We start from the raw sequence: 18,546 nt of genomic DNA on the forward strand, positions 1-18,546 counted from the left end.
ATAGATGTTTGATAAGGAGAAATCATAAACTGTACTGGGATAATTATTGTGGAATATTGATGCAAGTCCCTTTCATTAGAATGAGAATCTGCCATGTGAAACATTGATTGACATACTGGGATTTTGTCATGAACTTTCTCACATACTGCTGTAGGTATAAAACTTGGGCAAATCTCCTCTAAGCTTTAGTTTCCATATCAATAAAACAGGAATGTTAATATCTGCCCTGCATTCTTGTTTGCCACCATATAGAGCTGCTCTATGCATTTATTCAAAATAAGGTTGACTCTTTACCAGGCATGCTATTGGGTGCTAAGACACACTGGTGAACATGACATCATTCTTATCCTGAAAGAGTTGACATTGACAGCTAAACACTTTGCTAAACATGCATACCTGGGCTTTTAAATAATGAGATCTTCCTTTAAAGTGTCATTGTAGGTTTCTGCCTTCTTAAATTATTGAAAATTCCAAATGGGAAATAAACCTCAAAATTTTACAATTTTGCAAGGCAATAGTGTCTATAAAAGAATGAAAATTGTGCCAACGAGAATAAAAGTAGTTAACACATGTATCATAATAAATTATCATTTTCCTGATTTGTATCATTCAGGGAAAGTCATTTTAAAACACAGGTGTCTTCCACATTAGGAACACCTCCTCCATAGACATTTTACTCTATAAGCAATTTGTTTTGGGGATGGAAAAATGCTTTATACTTGGGTGTTTGAAAACGTAAATTGTTATTCTGGCTCTTCTCCTAAATGACTTTGTGGCTTTGGAAAATTTCTGACTGACAATTGAAGAGCAACGAGAAATGGGAAAGGACTCATTCCTGACATTTTAATTAAAAAATAAAAGCAGGAAATGTTAAATTTGTCAGTGTCAATCTGCACCTTCCTTTCAGGATCATCCTCATCACATAAAGCAAGATGACCATCACACAATGTACAGAAAAGAACAAATTTCACAAAGAGACTTTTAAATAAAGGGCTAAGCCCATGAGTATTTCTCAGATGTATTTTTGTGAGGCTGATATAGGTGCTGCACATTGCTCTTGGATGAAATCCTCAGTGATTTTGAACTTCTTATTTGAGTTTATAAGGATCTAAAACTCATCCCCCACTTCTAAAGTTCTAAGTGCCATAGCCACACTCAGTTCCCTTGTTGGTGGAGCCGGTTTCACTAAAGCTGTGGAATAGCAGCACCAATAAAGAAGAGCCCGCAAAATCCTCGCCTCTGCTTTCCAGCTAGTGTCTCAAGCACCTGGTTGCTTCACTCATCAAAGGGAACTAGAAACAACTCTCTTTCACACCCTGTTTAAACATCATTCATTGAAATACCAAGATTGTCTGGATAATGTCCAATTGTACTGCATCCTCTTGGTTGTTTAACATACGTTTTTCAGATTCTCAATAAACGGCCCCCAATTCCCTGGATGGTTGTTGAGTATACATTTTATGATCCCTGGAAGGAATTGGCTTCAAAGACATGCCTTCAGCTCAGTAATAATGATTTTTATACCATGTCATTAATCTTTCCACATTACCTTAAAGTTTACAGAATGTTTTCATGCGCAATTCAGAGTTCCCACTGAAAAGTTTTTACCTGTGATACAATATGAAGAAAACTGATGAAGTGCTTTTATACAGATGATGTATATCTTTATATATTTTAGTAAATATATTAAATATAAATTAAATATTTGTATTGCTCTTATTTGGAAAGCCTAAGGCAAAACCATAATTTATGCTATTTGTAAATTAATTATGTAATTTTAAATGAACTATAATTAATTTAAATTTTGGGAATTCATAAAGTGAGTTTTATTAGACAATTTTGACAGTTTATGCATCTTGTTCAAGGTTACCAGGCCAATAAATAACACAACAAGGACATATCTCTATCCTTCAACTCAATTCTGAGATTTTTCCTAACCATCACAGAAGTAATTTTCTTATGTTGAATACCTAGTCATTGACTGACTTTCATTTGTAAGTACTTATTAGTGCACCTAAAAAAGAATTTTGGAGTAACATTGTGTAAAATATGGGTGTATATACAATTTTGTTGGTGGCTTTAGATAGCTGAAAATTCCTTTTATCAAAAACTATTTTGTATCAACTAATTTTTATATCCATTAATACTATTATTTGGGATCACTGTGAAAAAAGTTAAATGATCATTTTACCTTAATAGACTGTTAACTCTAAATGCAGTAGAATAAGAATTCAATAAAATATTTAAATTTTTTAATATCAATTATATGATTTTAAAATTTTTATCTGGTAATACATTAAATGTTATATTATCCTTTCTTTCTCTGAGGAATATAACAGCACACTATGAAATCTGGCACCTCAGCTCTAACAAATTTTGTTTTGAAAGTGTGGGGGAATTGACTTAAGCATGATGACAAAAAATGTGAAAAAAAGAGAAACATTTGAAAATAAGTAGATATACCCTATTTCATTCATTCTGATGTATGTTTAACATTTCTGAAATTAGGATGCCTTATACTTGATAGCATGTCATAATTTAATTGGTAGCATTTCTTCTTTCTTAAAATGCATTTATAAAATGGGATCGCTTACCATAAATGATATCTTACAATGAAAATTTGGAGGTCCTCTCGTTGGGTAGAATATTCAAGAGGAACATATTTATGTCAAGACCTACATGCAATATTATACACAGACACGGCTGACTTGAGGGACAATACAAAGGTTTTTCTAGCTAAACATTCACCTACTCTTATCATTACCTACAGTGTCCGCACTTAGAACAGAAAGGAGCCAGATTACCAACAGACTCTAAAAAAGCTAGAAGCAACTTTATAGGTCAGTTATTTTACTCAGTCTATGGAAGAAATTTAAACTTAAGATCATACAGTGATATAGTCCCCAAGCCAAGGCAGTACCTGAGTCTCAGAAATCTTAAGTCAGGTCTCTTTCTATTACCACAAGCCATACAGACTTTGTGTTAAGCATAGTCCCTTTTAAGCCCTCTTTTAACATAAAAAATTAGACTCTGTTATCTACTATTCCTACTGCTTTTCTCTATATCAAAAAGGCCTGGGTGACAAGGTAAAGGATGTACTGAAGAGCATACTCTGTTTTACAGATTTACTTAGGGTCCAAGCCGATTTGCCCCTTAACTAGAAGATCTTTTAATTTTTAATGTTTTTATTGATTTCAGAGAGGTAGGGAGAGGGAGAGGGAGAGAGAGAGAGAGAGATAGAAACATCAATGATGAGAATCATCGTTCAGCTGCCTCCTGCATGCACTCTACTGACGTAATTTTCTTACATTGAATACCTATTCATTGACTGAAAGCCTTCATTTTTGAAATATGTAAAAGGGGGATTGAGCCCAAAACTGGGGCATGTGTCCTGACCTAAGTGACCTCTTGGTGTATGGGTCAATGCTCAACCACTTAGCCACACCAGCTGGGCAAGACCACCATCATTTTCAGAGTAACAAGATTGTGGGCAGTGCTGTGGACAGGCTAGATGGTCATTGCCTAGTATCTGAACTTGGGACCATTTATAGCAGGTCCTGTTATATCTCACTTAAATGCCTATGCTCTGTCAAAGTGGGAAGAGAAGTTAAGTAATTTAAATTACCTTTAAGTACTTTATCATTAAGCCCTTTATTTTTAGGTTTGTTGAAAATAGGGGCAAATAGAGTATATTTTGAATATTTCCAATAAAAATATAGGGAAAATAATTCCAAACTTATCAAGATTAACTCCAAAATTTAGTCTTCTTATGAGTTTCTGTGTTAAATCTGCTATCTATAAGTCAGATACTATTGAAGATAAATTTCCTTAATCACCTGAGTAATTTTGTTTTCTTCAACACTAGCCTTCAAAGGTAGATAGTTTAAAAGGTTTTAGTTAAGCCCTGGCCAGTGTGGCTCAGTTGGTTGAAGTATCATCCCGTACACTGAAAGTTCGCTGGTTCGATTCCCAGTCAGGGCACATACCCAGATTGAGGGCATAGGAGGCATCTTATTGATGTTTCACTCTGACATCGATGTTTCTCTCTCTCTCTCTTCCTCTCTAAAATCAATAAAAAGCATGTCTTCAGGTGAGGGTTAAAAAAAAGTTTTTAGTTAAAAAGTTCATTAGATCAGATTTGGCTAATATTGCTTCTCTTTTTTAGCTCAATCCTCTCTTACTCTAATACCTCCTTTCATCCCAGTTCTTTTGTTTTTAGATCAGTGATTCTCAATCTTTTCTTTAGCTACTACAACTCACTGAATAGATTTTTTTACAGTAACAATGACTCGCTGCAGAACTGATTCTCAATAATAAAAAATCGCCAAAACCGGTTTGGCTCAGTGGATAGAGCGTCGGCCTGCGGAATCCCAGGTTCGATTCCGGTCAAGGGCATGTACCTTGGTTGCGGGCACGTCCCCAGTGGGGGGTGTGCAGGAGGCAGCTGATCGATGTTTCTCTCTCATCGATGTTTCTAACTCTCTATCCCTCTCTCTTCCTCTCTGTAAAAGATCAATAAAATATATTAAAAAATAATAATAATAATAAATCTTCCTTCATTTTAACAGAATTCTCATGTAATGCTGTTTTAAATACTATAAAATCAATTCCTTTACTACTAAACTTTCAAAGACTTTATATGTCCATGCACTATCAATGTTCTAAAGGAATATTCAGTATATGCTGTTTCCCAAACTTAAATGATCAAATTTCACACCTCACCCCCTTGCTCCCTCCAGTACCACTCCAGTTACACATTAGACGATCCCTTCAGAATATAATAAGTTGTTAAATGTGCAGAGTCTTTGACACAAAGGTTAAGTTGTTACACAGTGTGAGATGTTTGTTTATTCAGCAGTATTATCTAAAAAGTGAAAATGCATGCACATTAGAGACCAATTAGCTAAAAATTAATGAAGTACACAACAAATCTTAAGGCAGATCTCATGCCCACTATCTCTTAAAGCTCCTCATACCCAAAGAAATATTCAAATATTACTCAAAAATTATTGGTGTACTGAAAAAATTGCAAACACGTCCACTTAGCTGTAGTCACACAATGAACATCCTATGAGTGTTTTTTCTGTGATCTGGAGTATACATGGGGCAGAGCACATTTTTAAATCATGGGCTATATTTATCCACTATCAACAAAATAGGGAAATGGAGCTGAACCTAGTCTTTTCCTTCCCTCCCTATAATTTCCTCTGTTTCTAATTTTGTAGCAATCAAGTTTCAACTAGTTAATCAAATGTCTTTTGTGTGGCAGGTGCCAGGGTGTTTGTTTTCATTAGTGTACCAAATGCCATATTTAGGAACTTGGCCTTTTGGGTAACTGGCTACAAGCATGGCTTTAAACCATTAAATGTGTGTATTTAAACTCTGCATTTATTTTTACATCTCCCTATCCAAATAATCAGGATGTGGTTATCTGTAAGATGATACATTGGGACTTTTTTCCTATATATACCCAAGCACAAAAATATATGCCTCAGACATAATCATCAATATGGTAAACACCAGTCATCCTGTGCCATTTATAAGATCGCAGAAATGGAGAAACCAGGTTAGGAAAATGTGCATAAAAATAGTTAAAGGAAATCCACATGGAAAGGCTTATAAAATTGGGCAATTTTATACTTTGTAACCTGTTTTTAACATGATAAAAAATGAGGAAGGAAAACATCACAATTGTGGTTTATCTTTGATTGAATGAGAGAACTATTTTAAAGAGAGAAAAAGAGATCCAGAAATATGAACTAATTTTTAAAATAGTCATGTTTTTACTATATCTTCCTTTTTATTCAGGAAAACCAAAGAGATAACAAAATCAGAAGGAAAAAAATTGATTCAGTGCTTGATTTTTTTTAAAGAAATAGATAATGCATATTTTGGTTGGTATTTTTACCAGATCTGTTGCATTCTTTCTTGTTATTTTTCTAGTGTTTAAATATAGGGACATAATCATGATTTATTATTTTTATACTTACCATAAAACTCAGTTCAAATATCAACTTTTTAGGAAGAGAACACAGAATTTACTGTCCGTTTCCATAATGGGCAGAATACAGAGAAGCAGTTGTGACTAACATTGTGTGACAAGATTCAAAAATAGATCAATTGGAGATATAATGAAGAACTAGTTTAGATTGCATTACATGAAAATTAAGATTATCTTTGACAAGTGTTAAGGACAAAGCTAAAGTATTTTATCTTCGCTTTAAGTTTATATATATACACATGCATGGTTAATACAGATGCTACTCTGTCTGTATAAAACACTTACTTGCCTATTTTCTCCAACATAGCATTTATTACTAAAATCTACAGAGGTTTCATAGTAACAATATTTTAAGGAAGTGTCATAAAGAAAATCTTGGGTCATACCAAAGAGAATGTAGTTAGTAAAGACATATTTAGTAATATCTCATACATGTTCTTTCATTTACAAACTATAAATACTATGTTGAAGTAAAGAGGTTATACATGAATGAATCCAACTCTCTCAAAGCTCTTTTGAAGTGAGAATTACTCCTCATTTCACAAGTATGCAAAATAAAGCTCAAGTAGGTTAAATGGTACACACTCAAGGTCACACTAACACTGAAGCAAAAATGAGACACAAATCCAATTGTTCAGATCCATCCTAGAACACCTTTCTTTTTGCTCTAAATGATTTTTTAAGGGAAATAGGAGTTTACTGAGATCCATTCATAAAGGTGGACTAGGAGACTTCGCAGTGCCATACTAGGTGGCAAGGCAAACCTATTCTGTTGTAACTCGCAGCCCGTGATCTTCCCTCTCCCATTACCAGTGGCCAAACTGACAGCCAGTGGGTCTGATATAGACCATAGATATACTTTAATTGGATGTTGTAATGGTTTTTTGATGTAAAAAAGTCATAAATGTATAAATGACTCATCTTTGTGCTTACCATGCAGAATTAACAAATGTAATATTTTCACACATACACACACATGTATGCTAAGTTCCTTATGTTTCCTCCATAAGCTTATTTGCTCCTCACTCTCCCCAGAGGCAATCATAGTCATGAATCAAATTCCGTTGGTTTACACTTTAATTATATATATATATATAGATGTCTAAACATGTGGAATTACTTTGTGTATGTCCAGTTTAGGTAAATGGTAGTATGCTATATGTAATGTTCTATAAAATCTAATTTTCCCCAAAACTCGTATTTTTGAAATCCATGTAATATTTAGGTCATTTAACAGCAGATACATACATGTTTAAGTCATTTGCTTTAAGTCCATGCTAGGAATATATCTCAATTGATGAATCCATTTCCTCTTCAGTAAGTTAGTGTGGTTGATTCTAATTTTTTTAAATATGTTTTTATTGATTTTTAGAGAGAGAAGGAAGGAGAGGAAGAGAAAGATAGAAACATCTATGAAGGAGAAACATCAACATCAATTGGCTGCCTCCTGCACACCCCCTACTGGGGATCAAGCCCTCAACCTGGGCATGTGCCCTGACCAGGAATAGAACACTGACCTTCTGGTTCATAGGTCAACACTCAACCACTAAGCCACATAGTCCTTGCTAGTTTGATTCTAATTTATTACTATTCTAAACAATGAGGCTATGAACTTTCAGATACATGTCTCTGTATAAACTTGGGCCCATTGTTACTTAATTTTGTGTCTAGTTGTAGAATTTTATGAGTCAGAGTTATTTAAATTTTCCAGGAACTGATTTTTATATGCTTTGAAAATATATTCCACTTTTAATTTGTTTTTATTTTGTTTATTGTATCTTATCATACAGAATTTTTCAATTTTGATATGTTGCTTAAGAAATCCTTATATATATCAAGGACATAAAGATATTTTCATATTGGGTCTGTGACATTTTTAATTTAAATGATTTACACAAAGCATATCCTCTTTGGTTCACCACAAACCTCACCAGATCATTCGCTCATACCTGACCATTTTCCACATTTCCCCTTAGGTACATGAGGCTGTAATCCCAGGATTAGACAGTCAAGAATAAAATTATACAAATTAGATTTCTCAGACTGGGGTTACTTTGAATGAAATTAATATTATAGCTGTACAAGTCCAATCTACATTTCCATGAAAATGAAGCCATGATAGAATTCATTCTGAGAGATTGACAGCTTCTATTAACTGTTATTTAAGTTTTGCAAAGTAGAAGCTGAATAATTTAATTTATCACATGTATGTAATATGCTTTATAGGAGTTTTGTTTCCTATCTTTACATGCCAAACTAGTAATGTTAACCCTGATTTATGTGACCCTTAGATGCTGGACTGGAGGTTGGCAAGTGCACATTTTATCCTGGCTGTGACATTGATGCTGTGGAGCTCAGGAAAAGTGCTCTCAGTGGATGTAGCAACTGAGGTAATGGGAACTAGCTTAAGGGACCAAATATATTTTCTATTAATATAAGCCAGTTTTATTAATGTCATACTTTTATGACTTGGATGAACTACAAAAGGGCAATATATGCAATAGACAAATAAACAAACAGGAAATTTTACATGGGGCAACAAAGTCATTGGGAAAACTCTGAGTCATTGTAAACACTCATTAATATCCTACCTAATAAAATGGTAATATGTAAATTACCATCACTCCACTATGCCCACATTTGGGCCAGCAGGAGGCGCAGGGGGCAGGACTCGGGGTGGCCGGTGTAGCCGATTGGGCCAGCGGGATGCTGAGCTCGCGTCGCCAGTGGCAGCGCAAGCTCAGCATCTGCGCCATGGCTGTGCCATGGAACAGAAGGGGCCTCTGGGGCAGCAAGCTCACGTCCAGCTGCGGACCATCAAAAGCGGGGGAGCCAGGTGCCTGTTCACTGGTGCACCAGGCCTTTCAGAAGCCTCCACTAATTCTGAAAGGCCTGGTGCACCAGCGGACAGGCACCCGGCCCCCCGCGATCGAAAGCAAAAGCGTGTAGAGGACCCTACATGTGCATGATTCAATCATGCACTGGGCCTCTAGTTTGTTAATAAAGCACATGGATGGAAGTGTAGGTCCCCTGAGGGCAGAGACTACTAGATTTTGTTCATTTTTGTATCCCTTAGGCCTAATGCAGTACATAGTGAATGCTTAGGGCTTGAATCAATAAGAGGTGACTGAGTGGTGGGGAAAAAACCATGAAGTTTAGAGTTTTACAAATTAATTCCATAAAAATTTATCAGTACTAACTATGAGCAAAATTTATTGAGTACTAACTATGAGAAAAATAGTGGGGTAGGCATTGAATAGAGCCAATAAAAGACTAATTAGACATAGTCTTTACCCTCAAATATGCATTACAAATATATTGTAATAAATCCAATACAAAGGAAAATGTAATGACTGTAAGAATCAAAGTATAGCTAAAATGCTATGGGAATGATAATAAAGGATACATTTGTTACAGGGAAAGAATCCAAAAGAATTATCTGCTAATACACTAAATTTGAGAGGCGGGCATGGAACTTTGTTTAGGGGTGTGTGTGTGTGTGTGTGTGTGTGTGTGTGTGTGTGTGTTGTTGTTTTTCTTTAATTTCTGTTGGGTATACCTCACCTCTATATGTTTATGCCCTCAAAAGTCTCTCTGGATCATAACTCCATGAGAAATCAAGTTTCATGACAGGCATGTCAGGTAAATATAGCAAAAGTCAAATGCCTATGATTACACATATTTGAGGTGAATAGAATCACCTTTCCTGCTTGATAGGCTTTTGATGTTGGAATCAGAGATGTGCAGTCACCATCCACAGCCAGGGAAGAGAAATCAGCAGCTGATCTGGCAGCAAAACTCATGCTTCTTGATGAACTTGTGTCTCTGGAGAACGATGTGATTGAAACAAAGAAGAAAAGGAGCTTCTCTGGTTTTGGGTCTCCCCTGGACAGACTCTCAGCTGGCTCTGTGGATCACAAAGGCAAACAGAGGTAAGTGAACACTTGCACCTACTAAATATTTTGAAAGTCAGTACATAAATGTTATGTGTAAATATTTATGTATGGATTTATAATAGCATACATGCATATATACAAAATATGTATTGCATAAAGATTATAGTTATTATCCGTGCACTGGGCCTCGAGTATGTACATACATACATACATACTGGAGGCCTAGTGCACGGATTCATGCACCAGTGGGGTCCCTCAGCATAGCCTGTGAGGATCAGGATGAAACTGGCAGTCCAATATCACCAGCCACTCTTGCCTGCCATTTCTGCTTATCCTGGCACCTGCCGCCTCCACTGCTCGATAGGCTCACTGTTGCTCTGCTGTGGTCTCCAGGCTGTGGCAGCTAGCCATGAGCCCTGTGTCTGGCACCTATTGGTCAGCTGAGCGGCGCTCCCACCTTGGGAGTGCACTGACCACCAGGGGGCAGCTCCTGCACTGAGCGTCTGCCCCCTGGTGGTCAGTGCACATCATAACTACCTGCCAGTCAACCGGTCATTTGGTCATTCAGTTGTCCAGTCGCTTAGGCTTTTATATATATAGATAATCTACAATGAGGTTTCAGCATAATCATTTCTTTAAGAAGTGTCATATACAGAGACTATATTAGAGATATACTCTATCTACTTAACATAGCTCAGCATGGAAAATATAAAGGAAAATTAGCAAGAATTTAATACCCATTTGAACAAATTTTTACATATAAAGACTAAAAACAAACTATTATAAAAATTAGGGAATATTTTTCTCATGAAGATGTCTTGTGGAAACTACTAGATGAGTTTCTTCAGGCAACCAAAATAACTGGAGAAATGTTATTATAATAACTGGTGCGAGCATAACTTTAGAATTAAAACAAAATGATGGTTGCAAGAAAAAGAGTGTCATGTGTTATGTGCAATTTGACAACATAGATACAAAAAAGTATCAAATAATTCAGGGACAATAGTGAAAGCATATAACATTTAAAATGAGTTTGAGATTGCTTTATGGCTATTAACTGGAAATAAAAGGATATTACAACAAATATATGCTTAGGGACATGGAGAAGAAGCAAAAGAAAGATTAGCCATTAAATTTAATGGATCTTTTACCAAAGAATAAAAGACAAAAAATGGAAAAAGAGACAACCAAGGTTTTTATATAAATATTAGAGGCCTGGTGCACAAAATTCATGCACGGGGGGCTGGGGTCCCTCAGCCCAGACTGCACCCTCTTCAATCTGGGACCCCTTGAGGGTTGTCTGACTGCTCTCTCACAATCCAAGACTACTGGCTCGCAACCGCTCATCTGCCTGCCTGCCTGATTGCCCCTAACCACTTCTGCCTGCCAGCCTGGTCACCCCCTAACCACTCCCCTGCCAGCCTGATTGATGCCTACCTGCTCCCCTGCCAGCCCAATTGCCCCTAACTGTCCTCCCCTGCCAGCCTGATCACCCCTAACTGTCCTCCCCTGCCGGCCTAGTTGCCCTCAACTACCCTCCCCTGCTGGCCCGGTCACCCCTAACTGCCCTCTCTTGCCAGCCTGGTCACCCCTAACTGTCCTCCCCTGCAGGCCTGGTTGCCCCCAACTGCCCTCCCCTGCAGACCTGATCACCCAAAACTAACCTTCCCTGCTGACCATCTTGTGGTGGCCATCTTGTGTCACATGGGGGCATCCATTTTTGACCACATGAGGGAAGCCATCTTGTGTGTTGGAGTGATGGTCAATTTGCATATTACCTCTTCATTATATTGGATTATTATATAGGACTAGAGGCCCGGTGCACGAAATCCATGCACTTGGGGGGGGTCCCTCAGACTGGCCTGCCCCCTCTCGCAGTCCTGGAGCCCTGGGGGGATGTCCAACTGACAGCTTAGACCCACTAAGCCGTCAGTCGGACATCCTTAGCATTGCCACAGTGGCTCCCGCCACTGCTGCTGCGCTCCCCCTGTGGGATCACACTGATCACCATGGGGCAGCTTCTTTGTTGAGTGTCTGCCCCCTGGTGGTCAGTGCACATCATAGTGACCGGTCATTCCACCATTCGGTCATCTGCATATTAGCCTTTTATTATATAGGCTACGCTGAGGCCCCCTAGAACCATAAGAAATGCAAAAAATTCACTGTTAACTCATTCTCAAATTGCCCCCACTTAATATCAAATTGCCCCCCTGTGGGGCTTGTGCTGCACCTGGGGAACCACTGGGCTTGACACTTTTCCTCTCTTAGCTTCATTTCTGAATACATATGCATATACCATGGGAACTGTAATCTCTTCCCTGCCTACCTCACTGGGTTGTCATGAGGAGGTTCTGAGCTAATAAACCTAGAAATGTTTCATCAAGTAAGTGATGTCTAAATAGGAAGGGACTGTTATTTTTAAGCCCATGGGTACCCTTGCAGGTAGCAGGTGCTGATTAGGGGAGGAGGGCATGATTGTTTCCTGGGACTGTAGCTATCAAAGCTTTGCAGAGGGTTCCACAGGCCTCGGTGGGGCAGGCTCTGGCCAGCAGCCCTGTAGCAGTGGTTGTCCCTGGGAGCACTGGCCAGGGGGGTACTAGAGGGATGCTAGGGGGGCACTAGGGGGGCAGTGAGGCCAAAGGGGGAGTAACTGTCAAACCTCCCCATTTGGCACCATTCTTTAAATTGTACGTGTCCCTTTCACAGCTGTATGTGCTCAGGGCGGGGCTCCAATCTCCTGGAGTGGGGCTGGGGCCAGGCCAGGGCAGGGCCAGGCAGGCTAGGAGGGCGGATTTAGCTACAGCCCCTGGCGAGGTTCAGTGTGCTTCCACTGCAGAGATGGTACCACTGCTGTGTGTGTGGGGGGGGGAGGGGGGGGGGGAGGGTTGTTGGGTCTGATCCTAGGGGGCCTGCCTCCACCTGGCTGTCTGGAGTTGTAGGGAGGAGAGGCATGCCTGGCCTCAGTGGAAGGGGCCTGGCAGCAGCAGGCCATGGGCCCCGGGTGCCTCGGGGGTGCTGATGGGTTGACGCCAGCATGCTATTGTTGTGGGTGCCCCTGGCGGGGGTTGGGGGGAAGAGATCAGGAGTCAGAGGTGTGGGCTGCAGCTACCCCCAAGGCTGGGTCTTCTCCGCGTCTGGTCAGCCTCCCCATCCCCCTGGGGGTGTGGGGCTGTGGTAGGGTGTCTGTGCAGGGGGATTGGAAGAGCTACCCGTGGCTGCTTCCTCTTCCTTCTTTCCAGTCCAGGCTCCTGTCAGGCGCTCTCCTCAGACCCCCGGGAACTTGGCTCCCTGCCACCCCTGTCCCACTCAGCTCTCCCCCACCGCCTGCCTGTCAGGAGGCTGCCGGGGTGCCCTGCTTTGGGCAGCGCAGTCCTGGGGCAGGGAGTGGGGGTGTGGGGAGCAGCTCCAGTAAAGTTTAGTAAATCCCAGGTCCGCGTTGGGATTTGGCTGTGGAGCCACAGGGGAGTCTGCCTGGGCAGGACGAAATCACACCAGACCCAGAGTCCCACCCCACCGCCCCACAGCCCCACCACCCTGCTGAACGGTGATGATGTGACAGTGTCTCAGATAATTTGCACATTCCTCTATTATTAGTATAGATATTACTATAAAAATAACCATAAGAATAAAAGTTAAAACTTCTCTATAAGAATGAGAACAATAAAATCGGACACAGTGAAAAACTTTATACAAAATATTCACCTATATAAATATTACTTTTCAAATATAAGTCCAAAAATATTGATCATATCAATAAATGTAAATGGATGTAACATACTGTTAAAATACAGGTATTTTCAAATTGGCTGACAAAAGAAAATTAACACTTTTTTGTATATAAAAGACAACTAAAAATAAAGAGATTTAGAAAGGTTGACAATAAAAGAGTGTACAAATTATACAAAAAAAGAATTAAAAATAAAAAGTGTGTAAAATATATTGCAAAGAGAATGCTAGGAAATTGAAAGAAACATATTAATAATAGGTTTCTTTGGTTCATTTTTAAAAATTCAAGACAGATTACCTATTGAAAATTTATAGAAGATATACAGAGCATAATTCATAAAACAGAGCTTATAAATATTTCTGGAACTCTGAAATTCAATAACAGAAAATATATCTTTTTCTTAAGGGCATATGGGATATTCACAAAATATATCACATCTGATGTGATAAACACCCTGAAGGAATTCTAAAGAGCAGATGTATCACAAAGGCATTCACTAACTGAAATGCAATGAAAGAAGAACTTAATAATAAAACAAGAGGGCACTTTTACCTAGAATGACATTTAAACCGTGTCATTAAATAAGCCATTGAGTCAAAGAGGAATACAAAATAATTTACATCTATTATTGAAAATCATAATAATGATAGTGTAATATTATGGGCAGATAAAACAAATATCAGATAAAAATCACCAATATAGTAATAAAAATAAAGGTAACACTACACAGCAAAAATCTAGAAAGAACAGAAAAGTAAGAACAGGAAAAGCAGGTTAAAAAAAGAAAAAGCAGGAGATAGGAATGAACAATGATAAAAGCTGAAATCAATAAGTTTATAAAGCAAATTGCAGCATATAATAAAGCTATTTTTCTTAAAGTAACCGAAGGACAAGCTACTACCTAAACTAATTAAGAAAACTTAGAATGCAAATTCACAAAATTAGAAATGACAAGTCGGAAATAACCATAATAAACCATCAAAACAGAAGAACTTAAAAAAAAAATAGGAAACTACTTTGCTCAACTGAATACCTAGAAAATAATGGATAAATTCACAGGCGAATTTTACTAACTCTTAAATCATCAGGTAATCTCAATATTATTTTAAATTCTAGACCATGATAAAAAGTAAACTTTCCAAGTTTATTTATTTATTTTTTTAAAATATATTTTATTGATTTTTCACAGAGAGGAAGGGAGAGGGATAGAGAGCTAGAAACATCGATGAGAGAGAAACATCGATCAGCTGCCTCCTGCACACCTCCCACTGGGGATGTGCCCGCAACCAATGTACGTGCCCTTGACCGGAATCGAAACTGGGACCCTTCGGTCCACAGGCCGATGCTCTATCCACTGAGCCAAACCGGTTTCGGCCCAAGTTTATTTTTTGAAAAAAATATATTGACCTTCATATCAAAACTATTATATTTTTAAAAGGAAACTTTAGACATACGTATAATAATATCAATGCACAAAATCATAGATAAGATGTTAACAAACAGAATACCACAACACTTTAAAGATATGATACGTCTTAACCAGTGGATTTTCTACCAGGAAAGTTGTGTGATTTCATATTAGGAATTCCTTTCATGTAATCCATCATATTAATAGAGCAACAGGGGGCAGGAGGGGGAAAACATGTAATTATATCCATAGAGTTAGAAAACGTTTTTGATGGAGTCTAACATTTATTCATATTTTTTTAAAAAGTGAACAAAATAAGAAATGACATGCTTTCTTGACATGATGTGTGTGTGTGTGTGTGTGTGTGTGTGTGTGTGTGTGTGTGTGCCTCAGCTTAAAAGTTAGCATTTTACTCAATGGTGAAATATACTGGAAGCTTTACTAAATAAGAAGCAAAAAGAAATGCCCATTACATACACTATAATTTAGAAATGCATTTAGACAACAAAAAAACTCCACATAATTATAAAAGTAAGAATTAAAACTATGTTTATTTACAAATAAAAAGTTGGAAAACCAAGATAATCAATGGAAACTATAAGGACAAACTCTTTGGATACAGATACAAAGAAGTGCATAAACATATAAAGCTAATAGCCCTTCTATATACAAAAAGAAATCAGCCTTGCCTGTATGGTTCAGTGGTTAAGCATTGACCCATGGACCAAGAGGTCAAGGTTTGATTCCTCGTCAGGATACATGCCTGAGTTATGGGCTCTATCCCCAGTAAGGGGTGTGCAAGAAGCAGCTGATCCATGATTGTCATCATTGATGTTTCTATCTATCCCTCTCCCTTCCTCTCTCTGAAATCAATAAAAAAATATTTTTTTAAAGAAATCAGATAGAAGATAGAATACCTCATTTACAATAGCATAAAGATAGGAAAATACCTACATACAAATAATAACAAAGAATGTCCAATGAACATGTAAAAAAAACTATAAAAATAATTCTAAAGTTCAAAAAATAGACTTGAACAAATGAAAACACATCTTTGTTCAGACTCAATAGCAGAAACACTTCAGCTCTTCCTAAGTTAAATTACAAACAACATGATTCCAATAAACATACCCTTATTTAAGAAGTTATCATAAAAAATCATCTGGAAGAATTGAAAAATAGCATACCCAGGAAAACCCTAAAAAAATAAGAAAGAAGAGCCCTAGCAAATACTTTAAAATAAATTATTTTCTTTTCTTTACAATAGCATATTACCAGCTCATGGATAAACCAAAACAAAACAGAAGAGAAATTCAATAAATAAACCCAATTATATATCTAACTATAAGATATTTAAAAAGGAGCATATCATATTAGTGAGTAAAAGGATATGTTTTGAATAAGCAATTTGGAGATATGGGGAAAAAAAGGATAAAAATGATCAAGTCTCAAAAGTGGATCAGAAACCCAAGTGAAAGGAAAAAAAGATGAACCCTTATAGGTACTATACAAAAACATTGGTGAAATTCTGTATATAGAGGGGATAGGTAAAGTCTTCCAAATTCTGGTGCAAACTTCAGAATAATTCAGAAAAAAAAAAAGGAAAATTAAATTTAACTGCAAATTTTAAGAAGTTTCCATGGCAAATGATATCATAAAGGAATTTGTTTTAAAAGAATAAATTGGGAAATATTTGCAACTCATATAAAAGACAGTGTTGATATCTTGAATATACAAAGAACTTTTAAAGATAGAGGAGAAAAAGAACAAAGCTATTAAAAATGAAGTAAAAAATAGTTCATGGAAAAAAGAAATACAAATGACTCAGCCATATGCAAAGATGCCAACCATTCTCATAATGAGGAAAATATATTAAAATATACTGATATGCTGATTTTTATGTGTTAAAATGGCAAAACTCCATAAAAAAATAGTGAAGCTATGAAGAAAAGGCACTTCCATCTGTTGCTGATTAGAATGCAAAGTGGAACCAACGTAGAAGTGAATATGGCAATATTCAGCATTATTACATATGCACATATCTTTTAGCCCAGCATTCCTGCTTCTAAAAATATCAAATATGTGTGTAAAAGAGTGTATATATAAGGCTATTCATTTTGGAAGTATTTGTAACAACAAAATACATACATCAAAAGAAGATTGGTTGAATAAACTATGACATACAATGGACTATTACTATCAGCTATTAAAAATGAAGACTATCTCTATAAACTACTATAAAGTGAGATTCATGACATTGTTAATAACAGAAAAATGTATAAATGTCAGTTTAGTACATCACTATTTAAAAATGGCAATACAAATATGAGAATACTTAGATTAGAAAAATAAAAGGATAAATATAAAATATTTTTAAATGGTTCTCTATAATGAGAGAACAAGAGTAAAGGGATCAAAAGTTAAAGTTAGACTTATTTGACTGTACCTTGTATTGTCTTTGGAATCATTTAAATATTTTACCTATGATATCACAACAAATATTAACATGTTATACCTAAATATTAAAAAATAACTGAACCATACTGTTCAGGCTTCTGTGGAAAATAGTATGGAGTTTCCTCAAAAAATTAAAAATGGAACTGCCATTTGACCCAGTGCCCCCACTTCTAGGAATATATACTAAGAAATCAGAAAGGATATATCTTATGCACCCCTATGTTCATAGCAGCACAATTTATAATAGCTAAGATTTGGAAACAGCCTGAGTGCCCATCAGCAGATGAGTGGATTAAAAAAACAGTGGTACATCTACACAATGGAATATTATGCTACTGTAAATAAGAAAGAACTCTTACCATTTGCAACAGCATGGATAGACTTGGAGAGCATTATGCTAAGCAAAATAAACCAGTCGGAGAAAGATAAATATTACATGATCTCACTCATATGTGGAACCTAATGAACATAAACTGATAAACAAAAATAGATCCAGAGAAAAAGAAGCATCAAACAGACTGTCAAACCTTAGAGGGGAGGGAGGGGGGGGTGGGTAGGTGGAAAGAGATCAACCAATGAACTTGTATGCATATATGCATAACCCATGGACACAGACAATAGGGTGGTGAAGGCCTGAGGTGGGGTGCAGGAGTGGGCTGGGAAAGGTCAATGGGGGAGAGGAGGAGATATGTAATCCTTTTAACAATAAAGATTTTAAAAAAATAAAATAATAAAAACAAAATACCTTAGATATATTTTCCAGTTAACAGTATTACTTCACAATGAAGATTTTTAGCAAGTGGTGAAATAAAATAATTTCACTGTATATCCCTAGTGAGAAATATGAGAGAAAAATATAATTTCTCAAAAATAATTTTAAGGTTTGAAAGAAACAAACCTTAAAATTATTTTTGAGAAATTATATTGCTAGTGGTACTATGGGTCTTGCTATTCTGATTTTTTATTGTGTTTTGTGAGGAAAGCAAATAAGTATCTATTTGATGTTCCAATGTTGTCATTCCTGGTACTAATGAAAACTAGGATTTATATCATGGAA

The 18,546-nt window shown here is 37.0% G+C and overlaps 1 protein-coding gene across 1 annotated transcript in view; it reads left to right on the forward strand.

Annotated features, from left to right (window-relative positions):
• OSTN (osteocrin) overlaps positions 1-18,546 on the forward strand; it is a 43,913-nt gene that overhangs the window by 9,141 nt on the left and 16,226 nt on the right. Inside the window, exons 2-3 of the mRNA XM_054711580.1 lie at positions 8,293-8,391; positions 9,719-9,933. Of these exons, the coding sequence (XP_054567555.1) occupies positions 8,293-8,391; positions 9,719-9,933 (314 nt within the window). The remainder of the gene's footprint in view (positions 1-8,292; positions 8,392-9,718; positions 9,934-18,546) is intronic.

Source organism: Eptesicus fuscus, chromosome 3 (genome assembly GCF_027574615.1).
Source record: "Eptesicus fuscus isolate TK198812 chromosome 3, DD_ASM_mEF_20220401, whole genome shotgun sequence".
Lineage (NCBI taxonomy): Eukaryota > Metazoa > Chordata > Mammalia > Chiroptera > Vespertilionidae > Eptesicus > Eptesicus fuscus.